Raw genomic sequence first — 22,746 nt, 5'->3', positions numbered from 1 at the left:
ATTATTTTCTTTCTTTTTTTAAATTTTGTTTAAACATTAAAAGGTTTTTTTACGTCTCTGTATTTAATTAGGACACCCTACTTTATACGCGCTGGTTGTAAAAAAAGAGGAACACAGCGCTTAGAAAGTCAGGAAACCTCATCCTACGCTTTTTGAATTAATTTTAAATTTGTGCGCATTTTCCATTATCTAAATGACTGCGATGAAAAGCTCGTGTTACTGTTGTGCTCCTGTGTTTGATAATATTTCTGAGCTTGAAAAATGCAGAATGTTTTTATTGTTCTGCTTGGCAATAAAATATCTAACATGAATCATAAAGAGCAGAGCAACTTCCACAAACAGATGTCGAAATTTTTACATATAAAACATATAAAAAAAACGGCTCAACGATACACAATTAAAATACATTTAGAGGAAGCACAAAACACAAAAACACTTGACAATAGAAGTGTAAGAAGCAGATAATCAGCTGAAGGAAAAACACCCTTTAACAGCCATGGTTATAAGAAAAACCGCCTATAAAAATAAACCAGTTGCAACCAGCCAGTGCATGAGTAGGACTAATTGTAAGAAGAATGGAAAAGCTCAAGAATATTCAGATTCTCGTATCTTTTCAGTTAGAATTACCTACACATATTTATTATCCAAATTTTCAACCTCCTTCTCTTTTTTCCAAGAAGCTTTAAATACATACAGGTTTTAGTTTAAGTGAAAATCAAAGTGGAGCTCATGAAAATGCCTCTCCCTGTCTCCATGATTCGCCGAATTACCCAATTTTAGTATTATGGCTGGATAGGCTAAAAATTTACTAATACTTTTCAGTAGCCACATATCAATCAATATTCCACAATTTCTCTATTTTTAGGAAATTTTCTAGTTAAATTAAAACATTTTGTTTTACAATCTTTAAATGTATTTCATCATAATTTTTTTCCAGATGTTTACAAAATATTCCGGTGCACAATTTCCAATTCCATATTGGCTGAAATCAAATTCATTCTCCCGGTAAATTATCTTCATCTCAAGTCTTCCACTCCTTCCTTATTTCATCCACAATTTAATAAAAACACATCTGCGGCGGAGGCACTTTTATTTACAGTCACGCAATCTCGGAGCAATAATTTTATTCTGTCAAGTGTTGGGAGCGTCTCACTCTATTTCTCTGATCCTTTTTCATTCTTTTTTCGTCACGGCACAACTTTTATCATCCACACTTGAACCTAAAGCCAATTTTGAGGCAACCACGTCTTGCTAGCGCCATATTGCGAGTAGTTTTGCGTGAAATTACCGACTGTCTGCTTTTTAGTGCATTCTTCGCCAAATTTACGAGCGGCACAAACTTGAATATGAAAAAATTCCGATTCCTCATAAAATAGAACGGCCTCTCAAAATATGATTGATGTCTCTCGGTTTGACGGAAGTGTCGTTTATTCTCATGTGAAAAAATGGTTCTGAACCGTTCAAATGCTATTAATTTATCAGGAATAGAGATATTTTCAGACATTTCTGATAAAAAATTCTAAGGATCAGTCTTGTTAAAATGTGACAGGCTTAATTTATGTGGCTGAAAATTTCTATTTAGGAAAGAAATAATTTATTTTATTTATTATTTTTGATGTATATAAAATTTCTAAAGCTTTCGATCCCTTCTCAGTTCGTGATCAAAAGTTGAACAAGCGACAAAGAAAGGAGACGCATAAAAATTATAAATTATCCCATTGTATCTTTGTTTATTTTCAAATCGCAAAATAAAGCAAAAAAAGACGTCCTTGTGGTTTTCTGGAAAATTAATCACAAGAGTCTAAAATCCTTGCCGAGAACTGCGTCTGACGAGCAACAATACCATTCCAACTTTCTGGTATCCTTATAAGCAATGTTTTGAACTTAAATCAGTCAAAATCAATTGAAGTTTTGATTCTGAGAATGGAAGAAATTTGATTTGCTCTTTACTCAGAATTTTTCCGAAAGCTCAAAAGTCACGAAGAAAGCCCACGCCAAAGCATTCAATTACAGAGTTTGAGATCTTTAACTCGACATAACAAAATGTATCTTATTTCAAATTTCCAGACATAAAGAAAATGGAAGCTGCTGCCATCATTTTTTCTCACGAAGGAAAAATAACGCAACTGATTAACGTAGAAACGCTTTTTGCTGAAATTTTTAGCCTATCAGGAAGCGATTACTAATCAAAATTATGTGTTAAGAAAACGGGAGTTTTTTACTGTAAAACTCACAATCAATATTAACTAACAGAAAAAAGAGCACGTGGGCTTCAATTTTCATAATTGAATAAATTTTGTTCGAATCAAATATTTATGTCAACACGACCGGTCAAATATTTATAAGCTGTACTATATAAAATCAAGGAGGCGAAAGGCAATGCTTTTAACATTCAGCACATGTGTTGTTGGGCGATAAACCCTTGCCTTCATTTTGCGACTCGAAGTGTCAAGGCACGCGGAGAAGAGATTGAGTCGAGAAAGCCTTTCTGGGTTTAAAAGAAAAGGACCTGCTTAGGCACTCAAATTGTCGGCAGGCGAGGAGGGCTGGGATGAAAAAAGACGCTTGGGATCTGATCAAAGACTCGAAAGACGTCTGTAATGAAATGGCGAGGAGATATTTGCGGAATGCTGGTTGGCGCCGCATCCATCTCTTTTCTCATTTCGGCGCCATAAAGAAAGCGCCCTGGAGATGGCACGCCGTGAATATTAATGCGGGTCCGACTTGCAGAGGTTTATATGCCATTAACTCAAGAAACGCAATCTCATCACTCGCGTTTACCTTTTGCCAAGGAAAACAAGAAACGTGCGTTTGTCTTTTCCCGATTTCTGCTTTTCAGGGTAGAATGCAATTAGGCGCAGAGGGATCCGGAGGGAGCCTGACGAGGTAAGAAAAATTGTTGGCTTATTTCCACAGATGGGAAAACGTGTGTTAATAGAACGGTGGGTGGATCCCCGGTGACTTGTCGTTATTTATCCCAGTCCAATTCGGCTGGGATTTCTTGTTATCGGCGCACCGTCTCATTTCCCGTGATGCGTTTTTCCTCAAAAGCTCGCCTTCTCTGCTATCCTTTCAAATTCGATAGATTATATTTCAAATATAAATATATTAAATTTTATCTAAGTTTTTTTTTTAAACACAAATTTATGGAATTTATCTTACAAAAGTAAACAATTTTGAACTAATCAAGTTATTTATTGTATTCAAACGCTATTGTAAAAGCAGCAAAATTCTATCTTCGATGTTTTAAGCGTGAATATGACATGGGAAAAAAGGCCTCAAGAATAAAGTTAATGTAACAAATTATCAATAGAAATTGAGACATAAGAACGAAATGGCAGCTGGGGCAAATACTTTTTTTAAATTTTTTCCCATTATCAGAATATTTTATTTTTTACTTTCCTTTTTTAAGTAAAAGTTAACTTGGGTTCTCATAGGTTAAATGCTTATAATTCCTTTTTTTATGGAGTATATTATTCTGTAAATAGAAACACCTGCTGGAGACGAAACAGACACAAGGAAATATAAATATTTCCTGAATTTATTTGCGTCTGCTACGCAAAAATACTTTATAAGTGGCAAAACCTTTTCTGATCGTTTTCTTCAAAAGAAGCAGCAAGAAAATTGAATATAATATGGAATAGATAGCTTCTCAATTCACTGAGCAAACGAAACACTTTCGGCGAAGTAACCCCGTCGTAAAGGAAAACGACCGCCGCTTATAGGCGGACAAACTTTGCATGCGAACGGACACGTACACAGTCTTTAAAGTGTATCGTCAACAAAAAATAGGAGAGGAGCTTTTTTAGATTTCAGGAAAAAAAAAAGGAAACTGTCGATCGAACGGCGACACATTTTGTATTACTCGGAGCGCCAATATATTGGAAAACAATATACGCCCAAACTCCACTTTCTCTTTTTATTTTTTTTCTAATCTGGAAAGCTTGGATCTGCACGACAACATTGCGATATACATTCGACCCTCACGCCATGCAAAACAATCCCCAGATTCTAATAAACTCGACCGACAAAGTTTTCCAGCAGCACTCTCTTTCCTCTTTTTATTATTTTATTTTTATCTCCGGCGAGAGCATTTCTTTTATTTAGCATGTGCGCTATAAATCGCAACTATAGGCAGGTCTGAATAATTCACTCGCAGCAGTGTGTGCGGGATGCAAATTTTCTCAGAGAGCAGAAGGAGGACGCGCAGGAAGATTCATATTACTCCAGTTTCCGCAGTCGGCTGAGGAAAAGGAGGCCTCGACTAGAGAAAAAGAAGATAATGGGCTGCTGCGAAGGAAACAAAACTAGTTCGCATGTTTTTTGCCCCGTTGCGGCCGTGCATTATTCCAAATGGAAGAGGGTTGCCTGTTCCATTTTTGATGAGGACAAATGTGGCCTCGCGGGGCAAAACTTACATCAGAACTGAAATGACCAAATGGTTCGTTGTTATATGCAATCAAAAGGAAGAGAAAACAAGAGAAACGTGTGTTTTAAATAAAATAAAATGTTTTAAAATAATATTTGGTCTGCGGCATTCATACCAGGGGTTGAGAAAATATTTAATAATAATATATATAATTGTTTTTAAACTACCAAGCAAAAAGGCGAAAAAGGTTCAGTCACAAAGCGGATGCAATTTTTCCAAGCATTCAATTAATTAAAATTTCTGATGCCTCGAAAATTAGTCTTACAAAACACGTGATCTGGGTTTGATTTTGGTAGCCTAAATTGTTAACTATTGTTTGTAAGTTTTTAAACATTTTGTTGCTAAAAAGAAGAAAAAGAATAATCAATTTATACTGATCATACTGACAAAATCGAAATCAGAGACACACTTTTCATCTCTTTCCAAGAAGATCTTAACTGAGCAAAAAGTCGCACCTTCAGGGTGAAAAATATTAATTAAGAAATCCGAAGAAATTCTTCATTAACAACTTCTTTCCCTTTTGTGATCTTAGGTGTCAACTGCAAACACGGAATATTTCTTAAATACTTAATTAATCTTAAATTAACTGCTTTCTTTACTCCTAGAAAACGGAAATTAAGTGAAGACCAAACAAACGCAGAATTAATTAACTTTTGAAAATAAATTAACAAAACTTGTCACTTCGCATCTGAAAAGAAATGAAAAAAAAATAATGAAAAATTCTTCCACGTTGTAAAAAAATGTAAACCATTGTTCGATTTTTTTAGAGAAGAGCTCTATAGGAAACCACCAAACCGTAAACCCTCACCGAGAGATCAAAGAATGCTATAAAATGGATGCGTGGGCTATTTTTCCACCAAACAGTTTCCTACGCAGCTCCAAATTGGAGAAAGCAAGCAGAGCAAAAATAAACCTTTTATATCCAGCAAGTCTTTTGATAATCTGAGGAGTTTTCACTCTCGAATTACAAGTGCACACCAAATCTATTCAAGAGCCCTGATGACGTGCGAATGGGGTGGAAAATATCGTTACAAAGTAAAGAACATGGCAAAAGTGAAAGCCAGGAAAAAAATTTGATGTGGAAAATCCGCTCCGTATTCATTATCGCCGCGACCAGAACGGCACAAATCTAGACCAAGTGCACACAAGGCGTGATCAATATTCTGGTTTGCCGTTTTACTTTTTGCCAGTTTGCACTTCGTTGACAAAACAGTGGCTATCTTTCTACCAGAGGAGCAGACTGTTCTAAATGAATGACAAATATTTGCATTTCAAGCGTTGGCTTTAGAGATAATTAACAAGGGTTTGAGTGTTAAACGGCTCAGGACGCCCCTTGTGTACGATTTATATGTGGACTTTCCCAAAGTGTTAAACTAAACGGATACATTTTTTGGTTTTTTTTTCATTTATAATTTTCTTCAACCATCAAAAGTTAAAAACTGAAATTAAATCTGATTCAGACTTTTACATCTATTCTTTTTTTTGGCATTTGAAGAAATTGAATCTTGAAATTCTACAAACTTGTCATTGTTTTGAAAGATTTAGTTGATATACATATTGAAAAATAAAGTTTACAACCCTTTTTTTATATCCGCTCATAAATTTGAGTGCCAGCCTTTTTCCCCTTAAACATCGTGAGTTATTTCAAATAAATAAATATACCATATTGGAAATAATATTTGCGTTTTGGCATGCAATTGAAAGTCGTGGCACCGGGGGTAGTTTGTGTTTGCGTTTACTTTGCTTTCGTGATGTGTGAGCGCAAATGCGGTTATCCATGTGGCGTGAAGACGGCGAAGAGAGCAGTTTGGGGAGTCGGAAGCAAAACAACAGAATATGTGTGCAAGTCAGTAACTTCGCACATGCAACCAACCAGAAGCGAAACGTTTGAAAGCAATAACAATGCAAACTTGCCTTCGAGGATATTCGTTGTTTACACGTCAGATTATTGCATTCGATCGCGCACGAAATCGAGTCGAACCGAAATAAAGTTTAGCATGTGAGAGGTTTTGTCATCCACAGAATACCATTTTATTGGGTAATATCCCCAGTTAAAGTCGAGCTTTTATTTTTATGAATCTTATTTTAATTGCAGCAGTATTTTATCTCACATAAATATTTAAAAAGAAAGTATGAATTAAAAAAGGGTATTTTTAATTAAATTTTATCTGTTTTAGGCATGCTATTTTTTATATGCAGACTGATTTCGACTTGTTTTTACTAAATTTTAAAGTTTTTAAATTTTAATTATCAAATTAATTTTCAAATAATTTTCATTTTTGTTGTAGAATTTCACGATCGAGGGTTGATTCATGGTGAATTGAATTAAAAATCGGCTTTTCCTCGACGGATTTTTGTGAGCCTGCAGCAGAAACATGTAGAGCAGGATATTGTTTTTCTGAAACAATAAACAACTCACAAAAACCCATCGAGGAAAAGCCGATTTTAAATTCAAATCACCATGAATTTGAAATGTGTTGATTTAGGACGCTAGGAATATTAAATTTTTAATTGACAAGTAAAAATTTAAAAAGGGGAAATTATTAGATGTATTGAATTCTCAAAATACAAATTGGCAAAATATTCCTAATATTAAAGAAATGTTTAATTTATTTCGTTTTTCTACATATTTGCATATTTCTTTGTATTTATATTATAATTGGTATAACGTAATGCAGAAGAAACCACATCGTTTTCTTTGATGGGTGGAATCGCATTATTTCACTTTTTGATTCTCTGCTCTGGATGCAACGAGCTCGCTCAAGTGGAATTCACGCACGCCCTTGATCTTCAAATAGGCAATTATTTGGCGCGGCGGAAACTGCTGCGTGGCTCTGAAGCTGGGCGATGCTGTTGAAGCACGCGAGCGAACAATAAGGACGAAAAAAATGGCCCACGGAGACCAAACAAGAGGCAATTTGTCTTACTTTAAGTCTCGGTACAGACGCTCGTGTCAGCACCAAAAGTGGACGCGAGTTTTTGCTTTATACTTGCTGCGAAATGTACAACAGGAAAATGACAAACTGCCAAACTGGCATTATTTCTGTCCAGTTCCCAGAAAAAAATAAGTAACTGCAAATAGCATAGAATATAGATCGTATAAGCTGCTTTTCTGTGACTTTGATTTTGTTTCTAAATGAGCAGTTTGAGCAGTTTTAAGTTTAACAGAGATCTGAGATTTTATATTTGAGATTATGCTTCATTTTGCTCAATCTATTGAAATATTTCAAAAATTATTCCTAGACCCATGAAAAATTATTAAATCCAAATATTACTAGAATTAATTCTGATCATAGAATTATTAATTCCAAAATATTTAATAGAGGATTTAAAAAATTTATTAAAATTATTCCATGGCAAAATCAAAAGGTATAATTATCCAGAAATTTCCTAGCCAAAATTATTTTGTCACGTAAAAACGGAATTAACAGTCTTTTTACTTAGCAATAAGCTATGAAATTTGTGTAATTTAAAACTGTTTCTGGTTGTCAAAGGTAGTTAAACAAATCAAGATTGACTTTTTTCTTTTACCAATTTGACAAAAAAGTTTCAAGATGGATACCAAAAAAATTTAATCCCAACTCGTATGTATGAAAGTTTTCCTGTTAAAGTTCAGTTCCATCTGCCAGCTTCGCTAAACTTTGCTCTTCCTACCACTGGTAATGCTCTGAACTCTATTCATTTTTTTTTTTTTTTTATTTATAAATTTGGATTCATTCATGTATCAAATCTTACCAAGTGCAAATTTTTGATTGGAATTCACACGCCATGGATCTCATTGTTAAGGAATTTTGACTACTTGTCAATTCAAGAATATAAAATATTATTTTAAAAACAAACTAGTCAAACAACAGCTAGAAATTTGCACAAATTGAAGGTGGAGTTGGGCAGGGAAATATGGACAGTGCTATAAAATAGGAGTGCTTTTTGTACTCCTCCTATTATCATTTTCGCATTCATTATGTTGCCGAAATGACCATTAACGCATTTCCAAAATCTGCTGCCATGATTTACGCTCGGCTGCAACTTTTGTCCATAAACGCGTCCGGCAACCCCATTCGGCTGTCGACCAACATGGTTTCTCTCTCTTGCGACGCTCCTTTACATTTTGCCTTCCATTAGTCTCAGTGGAGAGCTAATTTAATTACACTTCTGTGACCAGCCGAGGGGCAGTTTGCGGCAGAAGCAACGTTTTTCGGGTTCATCCAAATTTTTGGCGCGCTGACGGATTTGCCGGAATAAAATAATGCACGGGAATGAGTTTGGATGCGCAGTTTTTAATTAAATTTGCCACGACGTCCTGACCAATTAACGCATTCGGTGTAAATGTGCGCGCGAGAAAAAGGGTGACGAAATGCTTTAGTGAAATTAGATTTGCTGAGTGCTCTGCATGCAAAGTGCAAAGACACGTGTGCTCTTTTAAGCCTGTTATTTCTTTCGTAGAGCTTTTAAAATGTTTCTTCCAGTAAAGGATTTTATTTGAAGCGATGTACGATGAATTTAATTAATTAAACTGTCATAAACTTTTTGGTAGCCAAATTAGTTCTTTATTGTTGTTAATCAAATAAAAAAGAATTGGTGACAATTATTCCAATTTTGGCAGCGGCTCTTTATTCTTTGGCGTTTTAGCAATAGTTTTTTTACTATCATTTGTTGCATGTGACGGAGCGATAAATTAAATTAATTTTCAAATAAATTATTTTATTTTTCAATTTTAAATTGATTAAAAGTTGTTTTATAAACGTTTTGTCGGTTTATGGCCACCCAAATTACAAAATTCTACATCAAAACGATATTGCTCTCCATGTTAATTAATCAAAAGCAAAATAAACAAATCAGAATTTAATTCATCCATTATTATTGACATCCAATCAATTTGTACAAATAAACATCAATAATTTCACATTAATACCACTTATAATCGCAATACTTTGATATTTCTCATAATTATATTAGTGCCATAAAAATATCCGAAAATCATAATTGTTGCTATCTTACAATTTGTGAAAATAAAATTATCATAAGTTTATGTCACGATTCTACGTGGCCGTGAACTGATCTATGCACGGAATAATTATCTAGCACGTCAGCAGACGACCTTCAATAAGGCACTGTAATTATAAGTTACGGAGGTAGTACTTCACCTTGGAAGAATCACGGTTCAAGAGTTAACAAGCAAACTGGTGCAGAAGAAATCAGTGGGCAGGAAAATGAAAGCAAAGCTGTAGTTTCCGCCTTGATTTTCTTTGATTAGTTCTAGCTCAGCGCCTTTTTTTAAGCTTGCAAACTTTTAAGGGTAGTTTATTTATTTATTTTCTTAATTTTCATGATTACAAGATTATAATATGGATAGTCAAAATGTATCAGTATAAATTACATACGCTCCTGAATTTTCTTTATAACTTATTTTACTAATCGATTTTTAATAAAATTGTTTTAAATTTTTTGCAGAGAAAAGCTTTATAAATATGATCAAACCTTCCTTTTATGAAGAATCCTAGTAAAAATCAAAACTTATAATTAAACTTCATATAAGCCAGGTAAAGTTGGGCGTCATGAATCTTTAAGGTTTTTTGCAGACAAACTTGTCTGAAAGGTGTCGCAAGTGAGAGAAGATGTATAGCAGACACGTCCGCCCGGCAGACATTTTTCGGGTGGCAAGAAAATTGCACACAGAAGTCGTAAACTTACCTATCTATCGAGATGCCAGTGAGGGTGAAGACGCTGGCAGCCACCGTGACGTTGGCCACAAAGTTGTTTACCGTGCAATAGGATCTGCCGAACTGCCAGTCACTGCGGACGGGAAAGAAGAATTTTCTCATTAATTAATAAGCCTTGCAAGAAACACTTCTTGGGAGAAAGAAAAAGTGTCGCCCACGGAAAAAGAGACTGAAATTCAAGCAAAAGTTTTATTTTGGTCCGGACTTTTTACGTTTGCGTCCGTCGCGGAAAAGACAAGCTGCCACTTCCAGTTTGGGCGAAGTGGAGCGAAGACGCGTTCGAGTTTAGGAAGAGGCAAAAGTTGGAATAAAAAGTTTTTCCCTATCTGGATAATGTATATTCGCGACGTCAAGCGAGAGTACTGTGTTGTTTCTGCGAGATGGCCCCCTTCTTAAAAATGCAACACGCGAGAATGTGTGCGGAGAGGAAAAGAGCGGAGGCGAGTTAATGAGACAAGCCTCTCGCCCTGCAACATTCGTAAAGACAAACTGCGTCTCCTTAAATGGAATTTTTGATGAAAAACTTTCGGCGAGCAGATGAACAAGTTTTTGCTGGGCTTAAAGTGCGATTCAATTTACATTTCCTTTTTTTTTATCTCGGACTGATGAAGTCTTTTTGGTTCTTTCACTTGAAAATTCATTCTGGAATCCACCTTTGGAAATTGCGTTTTTCTGACTGAAAATTTGTAAAACAATAAACGGTTTTTTATTATTTTTCACACTGCATGATGACATTATATTTTTGAACTATACTTCGAGATTTTATATCTGGATCGATTTTACACTTTCCAATAATTTTTTTTCCACTGAGAAACTAAATTTTTGCGTTCTTAGTGATTGAAAATAGTTATATAAAAAAATAATAATTTTATGTTTCCATCGAGCCGATGAAATTCTAGAAGGCAGATAAGAATTTCCAATTTGTTCTTGTTGGTTAACAAAAGAGTAAAGCACCTCAGGACAAACCAAACCATCCACAAATAATGCTCCCCGAATTTGATATTTCCAAGAAATTTTTCATCTCTATTGTATTCCTTGAAGATGAATATCAGCTTCCCAGGAAAAAAACGTTTGCAAAGAGAAATAAAAGCCACCCAGAAACAAAACAAATACTCAAATTACACAACTGATGCATATTATTTGCGCTTTTTGATTTATATCTCTGCTATTTTTCATAGTTGAAAGTTGAAACAATTTTTCAAAAGGGGTTACTGAGAATTTTCATTGAATTTCCATTGCCGGTTGAGCATCTCACATTTTTATTTTGCATTGTTATTTTATTGACATGTGGCTGTGGGGCTTGGAGAATTATTCTGATTGCGGAATTGCAGTGACATTGTGGCGAACAAACAAGTTGTAAATTGAATTTTGCTTTATTACGCCAGGCTACATTGCATTCAATTCATATATGCAAAATAGCAATATGAGCACCTGCGGCAAATGTCACACGTAATCAAAAATGAACACGATCTACTTTCAGGACGACTTCACAACAGTGTAATTTGATATGCTTCGAATAATGTAAAATAATACATGAATATCACTAATGAAGGTGATGCAGAATAATTGCTACAATTGTGTTTGTTGCGAGTTTTAACGGAATCTACATTTGATTTTTTTTTCATATAACTCATAAAATAGAAAAAAAAAAAAAAACATTTCAAAGCTTTTATGACAAGTCGCGCTTTTGATTTTTTTTATTGTTTCGAACACGATGAAGACGATCTAATTTGGAACGGTAACTAACCTGTTGAGCATGTAGACAAAGTTGAAAATGCAGTTGAAGACGGCCATGAGCAGGTCGGCCACGCTCAAGTTGACGAGGAAGTAATTTGTCACGGTCCGCATGCGACGGTGCGCTGCAAACACACAGAAATTAGGCTCAGGGCTCATTTGCAGGTACAGCGAGTGAAACTGGAGTTTGTTTGTTCAGCTGTCGCGCGCTGCAAAAGAGGCAAAAAGGGCTCTCGAACACGCGAAGAGGGAGTGAAATGCTTTTTGCGCGGAACACTTCATTTGCATCTCTTGGGGAGCAAAAACAGCAACACTTCAATTAGGTTTCCGTCAAGCGCCCTAGAAATATATTTCTCTCCGTAGAGAATAAAACACTGGGGGAGTTTCTCGCAGTGCGACTAATTATGAACTAGTTCCCAGGTGTTGAGGCTTAAATGCTATTATATTGTGAGAGAAATGCTTTTTACACTTCAAATATTAAAAATTAGTTTATTAACTTCACTGAGAATAATTTAAAAAAGCAAAATGGATGAAAAATAGTATTTCTATGAAAATTACCAGAATATAATTTTTTATGAAAATATTTTTTAATGAAAAAATAGGTAATTTAGGTGAAATTTTCAAAGCAAAAATATCAACATTAGTCTTCATTAGTTATGAAATAATTTTTAATTAAAGAATAAAAATACTAAAAATCATCTCTTTTTTTTATACTCCTGAATTAATTTTAACTTTAAAATTTTTTGACTAAGCTTAACATAACGTAAATTTAACAAAGTTTTGATGGTTGAAATTTGAAAAGCCACCATCTGGCGTTAGCAAGCGAAATGCTAATCAGGTTTCGTCGAAAAGCATTCAACCCCCTCCCTCCTTCATCAAAAAAACGCTCTCTAATAAATCGCGCGCGCTTAAACTTTACGCATTTTGCACTCTTTCCTCTTACCGAGAACAATCCACATGACGATGGAGTTGCCGCCGACGGCCACAAAAACCATGACGGCAAAAACGGTGCTCCAGGCCAGCTGTTGCCACCAAGCCATGTAGTACTGCGTCGAGGAGCGTTTCCGAGTCGGGGCGGCCGTCGTCGCCCCAGGGGCCGACCCACCCCCCAGGCAGCTCCACTCGTCTGAAGCATCGAAGGTCACGTTCGGGTCGGTCTTGTTGACCGGTGACAGGGTCGAGCTCAGACAAAGAAGGGTGCGATTCACCTCGCCCACAATCTGACCCAGAGGTGGTGGACGAACCTGTAAACAAACAACCAACTACTAAAATTTTGTTGCATTTTATCTTTTGAATCCAATGCAAGTAATTTTAATTGTGTAATAATTTAATTTTTTTCCTTCTTAAATAAATGACCATACAAAAATCTCCTTTCTAACTTTGAAATGTTTTGAAGTAATTTCTTGAATTAAATTTTTTTTTCTTCTCTACTTTCAAGTTCAGTATTTTCCTTATGTAAATAAATGTAAATTTTCCACTAATTGCCTGGTGACATAAATATATCAATTAAGATTCTTTACCACTTAGTAATTAAAGTTTGATTCACTGATCTTATCCTTACATATAATAATTACGTAATTAATATGATATCATTTGCAACTAATTATCGAAACTAAAATCCTAGGAGAATATTTGTGCAAGTTTGCTCATTTCAAGCTTTTACATAATTATCTTCGTTAAGCAGATTTTAATTGGCAATAACATGCCATGTTTTATAAATCTATTTGGTTACGCAAATGCTACGTAACCCAACAACCGAAGGGTTTAAAGCTGGGTGCTCAAATTAATACGCATTAAATATAAACATCATCAAAGTGAAATCTTCTGTAAATACGTAATTAAATCGTGCGAGCTGTTAACGCTCCATTTTATACTCCATTGCGCGGCGATATACCCCTCATTAACCAGCATCTAGTAAGCTGGAATTACTTAATTGCAAATATAAGACATTGAGGGTGCGTGGAAAATTACCTATTCGCTGAGTCGAAAACAGCCAGTTGCTTTGAAACTCGCCGGGCGTCAAGGAAACGGGGAAATTTTTTTGCTCCTTAAATTGACTTAATCTGATTTGCTTCCCTCTCGCTTTTATCCTCTCTCACAAAATTGCTTCTAAAGGAAACGCGCACATTTTACTGCGAGAAAAGGTCACATTTTTATCAGCAAAAATGAAAGGAAGAATTCTTGTTCCAAGTCAACAGCAAAAATTCTCCGCAAGTGACCGCAAACTTGGCCTTTGTGAAAAAAATCCTTGTGAATTACATTAGCTTTAGAATGCAATAAAAATTTTATTAAAGCTTCAAAGAAAGCAACAATAATTCTAAGAATGTGTAAAATAATTAAATTGAAATTTTTATTGCTCTTAATAAAATATTCTAATCCATAATAAGCTCCGATGTTCCCTAACGGAGGTTGAATATTAATTCAGTCAAAGCTTAACCCTTTGTGTGCTGATCCACAAACTCATTGAATTATGCCACACGCAGGGCTTATGTTAACTGCCTTTATGATCATGACACGCCCTTCAACTGCAGATTGCCAAACTGATGCTTCCTGCAACTCGTATTATGTTGTAGGAAGCAGATAGGAAGTTTGTCTCGTCGCGATGACACAGGCAGACTGAGCAAGAATGGTTAATTTGTACGTTGAACTTGCCAGTGACACAATTAAGCAGACGCGGAAATTAATTATAGGCAGTTCCTCCCTCGCTCCTTATAGTCGCCGTTGTTGCGTACAAACACCACTGGAAATCACCTCCAACATAAAAATAAATGTTAAATTTATAGCCATTTATTTTAAAGTAGTGGCAATGAAATATTTTCGATTTGTTTTTGCGCTGACGTTTTTATGTTAAAATGAAATTTTTTAGTGCGTAGATTCAAAAAATGTTTTACAATTAGAGGATGAGATACAATTTTTTTTTTTTTTGCTAAAATAACTAAGCTTTCAATATAATTCAAAACAATATTAATAACTACAATAAACCAATAAAAATTGGTTTTCAGTTGAGACGCTGCATATCAAACACAAGTTCTAATTGCAGTCTCAGGCAGTTTGTGGATAAACTTGAATTAGAATCTGCTTTCAGAAAATTGGTCAAAGTAAGTAAAAAAAAAATATAATGTTCACTTCATGAGCAATGGATCAATCACCAGATGTACGGAAATGAGATATTCTCCTCTATATTAAACAGCTGCTGATGGAACTGCGGTGAGCCTTATGTGCAGAAGCGGGATTGCAAAAAGGGTTGAGAAACTTATTGAATTCCAGCAGCAATCCATCAATCAGCAGCGCTACCTCATTTTTCCTCGACTGCTTCGCCTCCCGTGAACGACATAACGACTTTCCTATCCAGACGCGACGCAGGAGTTGGCGCTCGGCGAGAGTGTAATCAGCATAAATATTCAAGCCTTCGAGCAGAACTAAAACTCGTAGCAGAGGAGCAAGAGGCGAGATTCGTTACGTTCCCCTTGGAAAAGGTGGCAAACGTTTGCATTATGTGTTTTCCTTGTGTGAGAGATTTCCTGGCAGCAACGAGACCGTTAATAATTTATACAAACACTCATAGTCTCATAGCCTGCTTGGGCCCGCATACCACACGCAATTTCTATTTCTTGGTTAAGGGCCAAAGGAGGAGCTGTTTGAGAAAGGTAAAGAAGCTCCTTTGATCTTTTCTGCAGATTGAAGATATATTTAATCGAAATTGATATATTTGCAGGGAAAGATGTGAACGATTGCAAAGCTTTTAGGATAAATTATTCATGAGACAAGAGAAAGTGAATGAAAATCGAGCACATTTCTCATGATATAGTGTTGATTTCAATCTCTGATGTGCTATTTAATCCGTCATCCAATTCTAAACTTAAAAGAAATATTTAAAATTGTTGTGGACATTAAAGTTTACTTGAACTGGAATTTTACGTATTTTTTAATTAATAGAAAAGTAGAAAAGGGATTTTAAGGATTTTATTTTTATTAAATATGTGCAAAATATTAAAAATTTAGAAATTATAAAAACATTATAATATGGGAAACAATCACTCATAATGAAAATTTTTTTCAAAAATTTTAGTTCCAAATTTCGAATTAATTGATGAATTTATTGGTTAATTATTTGAGCTGAAATGATCAACTGGGCTTTTTTTATAAATATGTATAAAAAAAATTTGTTTCAAAGAGAAAAAGCTGCGTAGTTTGTATCAAAATCAATTTCAATAAACAAGTTTTATGAGAAATTTGGTGGAGGCCAAATTTCAACATCCTCGCATAATTAATAATATCCGCTAACCCTTCTTAAACAAATTTGTCTAAAGTTGCTCTTTGACCCTTGGGAAATATATTCGCGTGAGAAATTACATTTTGAAGTTTGCAAAACCATAGAGGCGCAAGAACTTTTCTTCTCTTTACTCTCTCAGCGGTTTTGGTTAAGCAACCAACAATTTCCAGCTTTGGCAGACAATAATAATAATCTCAAATATATGCAAAGCAATTCCGTTCAGGAAATAAACAGCGGTTCACAGAAATAAATCAAGAACATTTAAACAGGTATTTTAAAGTGTGGAACATTTTTATAATCTTGGTGGAATAATAAGTGCATTTTTTAGTTTTGCAGGAAAAAAGGATGTATGGACAAAAATAAGTCTTTATAAAGTTAAAAAATAAAATATTTGAGAGAGAAAAAAAGTAAATAAAATTTGCCGTTTATTATTTTTAATATTTATAAATAATTAATTAAAAAAAAATCTTCATATTGGTTATTACATAAGTAAAGTAGGTCAATTGGATTGTTCAAAATCACCGTTGAAATATTCAAAAAAATTTAGTAATTTCTTGAAAATTAATTAACAAACCTTTACAACTCTGTCTACTCTAATAATGATATTCCATTGGATAATGTTTCCGTTCAAAACTTCAAGTCAGAATAATATTGTATGTTGCAATTTAATGTTGTGAAATACGAAATAGGGGGACAATTTCCATAGCTTTCGGCAGTCAAATAACGAAGTAATGTTTTAGGTTGGATTCTGGTCACGTGCCCGTTTTGCAAACTCCGCTTCGCTCCTAAATTGAATCTCATAAAATGCCTGTGGCACATTAGTGGCGGCAAACCCTGCTGGGACGCAGAAAGCGATTCTTTACGACAGGCTTTTATACACAAAATAATGTTTTCCCTCTGAGGGGAGGCGTTTTCCCAATTGGACGGTACATTTTACGCGTGGCAAATAATCCCAAAATATAAGACGCTGCTAACGAGGTTCTCGATTTTCATTTCCGCGCCTCAAAGGCTGGAAGAAAAGGATTTTGAGGTGTCAAAGAGGCGTACTGGGAAAAGTATCACCAGTGAAGTCTCCGCAGAGGGATTTGGTATCGATTCCGCAAACACGACACGCCTTTTATATTAATGCGACTTAAATAATTGATTTGTGCGTTAAAATTTATAATCCCCCGTCAGCCCCCAACGGCCGAACAAATCAAGTTTTACGCCCTCGCTGTGTGTTGGGCCGGTGAATTTTTCATGAAATCTCGCTGAAACGGACGCACTCCGACAACCCGAAACGTGTTTCGAGTCGAGGTTTCCCTTCAGCGCTCTGGGTGTTTGAGCAGCTCTCGACACGGCGTGTTTCGAGACTGCAACTTCCCTCCATTGAAACACTCAAATTAAAAAAAAAACCCTAATAAAAAGAGCAGCTGATGTTGCCTTTGAAATTTAAAAAGTTAAGAAAAAAATAATAATAAAATTTAAAATATCAAGATCATGAAAACCGCAAGCTCAATTTGAATATTATGCAACCTGCGTGACATAGTTGCACAGCAGATTGCTTAAATAGTTTGTGTATAATTTCTAAATTCTCGTTATCAAGTAATATTATTTTGGCTTGAAATTATAGAAAATTGAAAAAAAGTGAAAATACAATTAATTGGAATTATTTATATTTGCTGTGTAGCTCTATTTTTGATAGATCTAATTTTTGTTGAGTCAAATAATGCAATAACAATTATTAATTAACACGAATTAATTTTATTGAAAAAAATTAATGATATAAAATGTTTATAAATGAGATATTGGTAATTTTTACTCAAATAATCTCTAGGCTCAAATAACTTTATTTATAACAATGTTTTCGCTTTCTTGTAATTAATAAAATAAATTTTTATTCCTGCGAGTAAATTAGCAAATCCAGTATTAGAAAATAGAAATGGTATTATTACTTGAATTAGGAAACTTGCTTAACATTTGCTAACGATATAAATAGCATAATTTTGGCTCTCCTTCCACGAATTCAGTCTGCTCGCGTGGTATCATCCATTGGACTTCAAATTTTATTGATAATATCGCGTGCTCGCAAGGAAAAAGGTAAACTTGGCTGAGAATAGAAACCGTTTACACGACGAAAATAACTGAACAGGAAAAATCGTATTTCGTAAATATTTTTCGCAAAACTAGCTCGCAAGGAAAAGTGACAAAACAAACTGCGGATTTTCCACAAATCTCTGCGTGGGAAGAATCTCGAGACAAGCATTTTGAGGAAATGTTATTTTATAGCATATTCGCTTGACAAAGGCACGAGATTCTTTTCGCTTTCTACTTCTGATCAAACATGGAAGCAAATAAAAATATCCATCCCGTGTACAATAATTTCATTCTGTCCACGTGGATATTTCAAGATCAAATATATCTTACGATCTTTTCCTGTTCGTTGATTCTGTGAAACACGTTGGCTTGCAGTCATAAAAAGTAATCAGGAAAAATATCGGAAAGCCGCGAGGCCTTGATCTCTAAAACGCGCTGGTCGCACGATTTGTTCCGGAGATCAAACGGCGGGACAAAGCAGATGGGTTTTCCAGAGGATTGCCACTTTTCTAGCTCGCAGGCTTTATCTATCTTCAAAAAATGTTTGGTTGCCGCACGGATTTCGCTTTCTTTCACCACTGTTCATTTTTCCAGACCACCGGGCTTGTTGTTATAAAAATTTGTTCTTGCTCTAGCAAATAAATAATAAGATAATAAAAAATCGATTGGCAAAATCTTTGCGCCGATCTGTTCTGTTTCTGTAAGTAATTGATTTAAAAAAAAAATCTAATTTAATTATATTGTTTGCTATTATTATATAGATAGAATAATTGCTCGGAATTTGGATTTGTATTAATTGAAAAAAAGTACATTATTTTTTAACTCTGTTTTGCATTGGGAGTGAATGGTTTATATTTTATTTTATGAAAAAGAATTTGACAAAATTAGGCTTCGCAATTAAAATTCTCAGAATTAATTAAATTTGCAAAAATTTAAAATCAAGTAAATTCTTTTGTCTTCAAATACTGTTTTCTCTCTTTCGCCGTAATTTCATCAATCGAATAAAGACGCTTGAGCGAATTGATCAAATAATCGCGGCAGCTGTTTATTTACCGAGTAAGGCAAACAAAGTCGCGATACCCACGTCGAGGAAATATCGTGCCTCTGATTTGATCAACGACTTGAATGCCAATCGCAGAAAAGAGCGCACGCTCATTTCTCACCCACGCTAATCCCAGCGACACATTTTTCCATACATATTCCGGCCTCGTGCGCATTTGAATGCCGGCAGAAGTGAAATTGGATCTGTGTTGCGTTTCTTATTTTCTCGCACCACCTTTCCTTCGCTACACCATAATATAATACACACGTTCGCATGCGGCAGGCTTTTCATATTCTTTCTCCTCGGCTAAATATTTATCCGATGGAGCCAGCCCGAGCGCGGCGCTGCGAGGCTTTTGTGATGGGTAAATTTGGTTTTGACGTTGGGGAGTCGAGCTGCCTCCGTGTCTGGAATTTTGATTCGCTCACTCGCTGCACAATTGGCCCACCACTGGGCACCGCCAAAATGGGAAATTCCCACTTTTCCACTCGCTGTCGCCGTTGGAAACGAGAGAGGTTTGATTAATATTTAGATGGAATTGGCAGTCAAAAATCACTCTCGTCTCGGTCTGAATTCATTCAAGATCACAAATATGCTCAAATCAATCTCGTCTTGGGATGAAAATTGGAATATCATGTAAAAGTTTTTTAATTATATAGTTTTCTTAATTAGTTTTATAAATTCAAATCAAATGGCATTAGTAAGTCAATAAAATAATTTTTTAATTAAACCTTTTTTATAGTCTAATTTTTCTAAAACGAAATTAATTAGCAGTAGCACTATTTTAATTTTTCAATTATAAAAACTAATTATTTATTTAAATTTTTTTATATATGTTGGTAAAATTATTATTAGATTTTGATAATAAATATTTTTAATAAAACTTAATTGAAATTTTTCATAAATATGTACTTTCATTGGAACTCAATTTGTGAAGTGCAAACTATATTACTGTTGTGAATCAGAACTAACTACAAATAAAATTTGAATAATTTTTAAAAAAACTATTTTAATTATTTATTTGGTGCCTTAATTTAATGGGAAAATCATAGTTCATTAATCCTTGATTAGTCTTTTGCTTTGAAGGGCAAATTCTATGCTAAATTTTGAGGCGGGAAATTCACCCTTTTGAAAAAAAATCCTCTAGAATAATAGGATTAAGTGTTAATTTTTTTTCATCTCGTTCCTTAATCTCGTAAAGTGGAACTCCTCTGGATGCAAATCCTTATTCCCTGGAGGAGGAACATCCGGATCCCGACTAATTTAACTTTGCGACCAAAAGTAATTTTAGCACTTGTAAATATTTCACCGTCCGCTCTCTGCCGCATTTTAAACAAATGCAAATCGGCGCACACGGCAGTCGAGAAATGAATTTGCAACCGGTACAATTTCCCTGACAATGAGGGTTGAAAATGGTAATTAACGCGCACGGCTCGGACTTAATTGACGCTCGCAAATTCGTTTGCGGTGAAGTCTCATGGTCAAGCGCCGTCTCTTCTTTCGTCAGGGTCGCATAAATTATTCGCAAACTCTGCAATTGTTAATTTCCTTTGATGAAAACATAATCCATGAATAAAGCATAAGGAGGTAGCCAAGGGATCAAACTTAGGTTGGTTCCTAAAAGTAAAAGAATAATGCTGCTGTGAGAGAAAATTTAATTAATTTTGATTTGAAAAGTTTCATGTTTTATATTCTTTTAATCATTAATTATTTTCAATAAACTTTTTGCAAAACAAGTACATGTTAATTAATTGTGAACTTTGCTGATTGATTCATCCGCTAATATTGCAAAGCCTGATCCATTTACATTTTCGATAGGATTGCTTTTAAAATAAATATCTCTCAAATCCTCACAAACAATTAACATTAAACCAGTTAACAGTTTATTTCAAAACATTTTTAAGGCCCACGCATTTAAGGAAATTTTTGACAGGGGCATCTTCAATTTTTTTTTTCTTATTTTCCGTATTGTAACAACGTGAATTGTGAAGAATAAAAATATACTTTATAAATAAATTACTAACAATCAATTTAAAGATCAATGATAATTCAAAATAATTTGCACGCCTGCCTTTAGTATTCAATTTTCTTTTTAATACAAAGAGAAATTCTGCGTGCAATTAGTTAATGATTAAAAAACTTTTGAAATGCCACTGTTCTGCAGTGTCGCTCAGCGTTCAAAGTCTCTTTGGTCTTCGTGACAGAATATTGTCCCCGTGTTTGCATTTCACATCTGATGCAAAGTTGCTGCATGTCACATGGAACTAATTATTCTGGAAGCCGCGTCTGTTATGATGGAGCTCTCTCGTGGATGTGACAACTCAATTAAGTACTTGGCAGCAAATATTGCCGGCATCAAAATTATGCTGCTATATAATCCAATGATTATGCATGATTAAAGTGCAGCTCCCAATATAATTGTATCATTCTCGTATAGTCTTGAATACCTGAAACCCCTGCAACGTTGTTGTTTTGGGATCTATTAATAGCAAATAGTGAAAAGCGAAATTAAATCACAAACAATTAATGTTGTTCAAAAAGTGTCTCTGATAATAGTAAATTTAACTAATTTTAGCTCTCCTTATGTAAAAGAAACAATTTTATCCTTGTTATTATGTGTGTAAATAATTTAAAAACAAAATCAACAATCGTTGTTTGCCAAGTAAAGCAATCACGGCACCACCTCAGCAACTTTCTTTCTTGTAATTAGCGTTCATTAGATCATCTGCTCATTAATCATCAAGGCGATTTCCTCCAAAGGAGGCTAATTTGAACTCCGCTTTGTGAAGGAACTTTTTTAAGTGACTGAAAGAATGACGAGGGTGAGAAGAAGAAGCAAATAAATTTGAAAGGGTAATAAATATTTTTTTCATTCAATTTTTATAATCAACTTTGAAGGGCTGGAAATACCCAGAAAATTGTTTAATAAATCAAATTATTTTCATTTAATTATTTTAAAAATTGAACCAAAATAATAAAAACTATTTAAAAAAACGACGTTTTACAATTGAAATTGAGAGACCATATACGGCAAATTTTTAAAAAATTCGCCATTCATTCAAAACAAGCACACAACATGTAGCAACCGTTTCACTTTGCGGCGAGTTTTGGTCCGTAAATTACTTTCTCAGCAGCAGGCAGCGTATGCATGGAAAACTGTTGCGGGCCAAAGGCGAAGAAGGCGCTTTTGCACATGATTATAATCATAAGCGAAACACGCCGTCTAATAATTCACGCCCACGTTGATCGGTTGCTGATGCTGCATGGAGCGTCACACCGCGCCAACGAAAACGCTGCACAAAACGGAGATTTAGTGTTTTCATTAAACTCGGCAGACAGAAGCAAATTGCCGCTGGTAAACGCCTGCAGATGATTAATAGAAACAGTTGGAACCCAAGATAGCGCGCGGCTGGCTGCGATTAATTATTAAATACACGGGCTTGCATAAATAATCGGGATCATCATCTTGCAA

The 22,746-nt window shown here is 34.9% G+C and overlaps 1 protein-coding gene across 1 annotated transcript in view; it reads right to left on the bottom strand.

The window, feature by feature from the left end:
• LOC132192502 (tachykinin-like peptides receptor 86C) overlaps window positions 1–22,746 on the bottom strand; it is a 52,428-nt gene that overhangs the window by 19,058 nt on the left and 10,624 nt on the right. The window contains exons 2-4 of the mRNA XM_059612489.1: window positions 12,827–13,127; window positions 11,897–12,008; window positions 10,121–10,222 (exon numbers count right to left, since the gene is read on the bottom strand). Coding sequence (XP_059468472.1) covers window positions 10,121–10,222; window positions 11,897–12,008; window positions 12,827–13,127 — 515 coding nt within the window. The remainder of the gene's footprint in view (window positions 1–10,120; window positions 10,223–11,896; window positions 12,009–12,826; window positions 13,128–22,746) is intronic.

The sequence above is a fragment of the Neocloeon triangulifer genome, unplaced genomic scaffold (assembly GCF_031216515.1).
Source record: "Neocloeon triangulifer isolate White Clay Creek 2 clone unplaced genomic scaffold, ASM3121651v1 ptg000003l, whole genome shotgun sequence".
Classification (NCBI taxonomy): domain Eukaryota; kingdom Metazoa; phylum Arthropoda; class Insecta; order Ephemeroptera; family Baetidae; genus Neocloeon; species Neocloeon triangulifer.
Note: the sequence above shows the minus strand (reverse complement) of the source record. Positions and strands in the feature narration are given on the sequence as shown.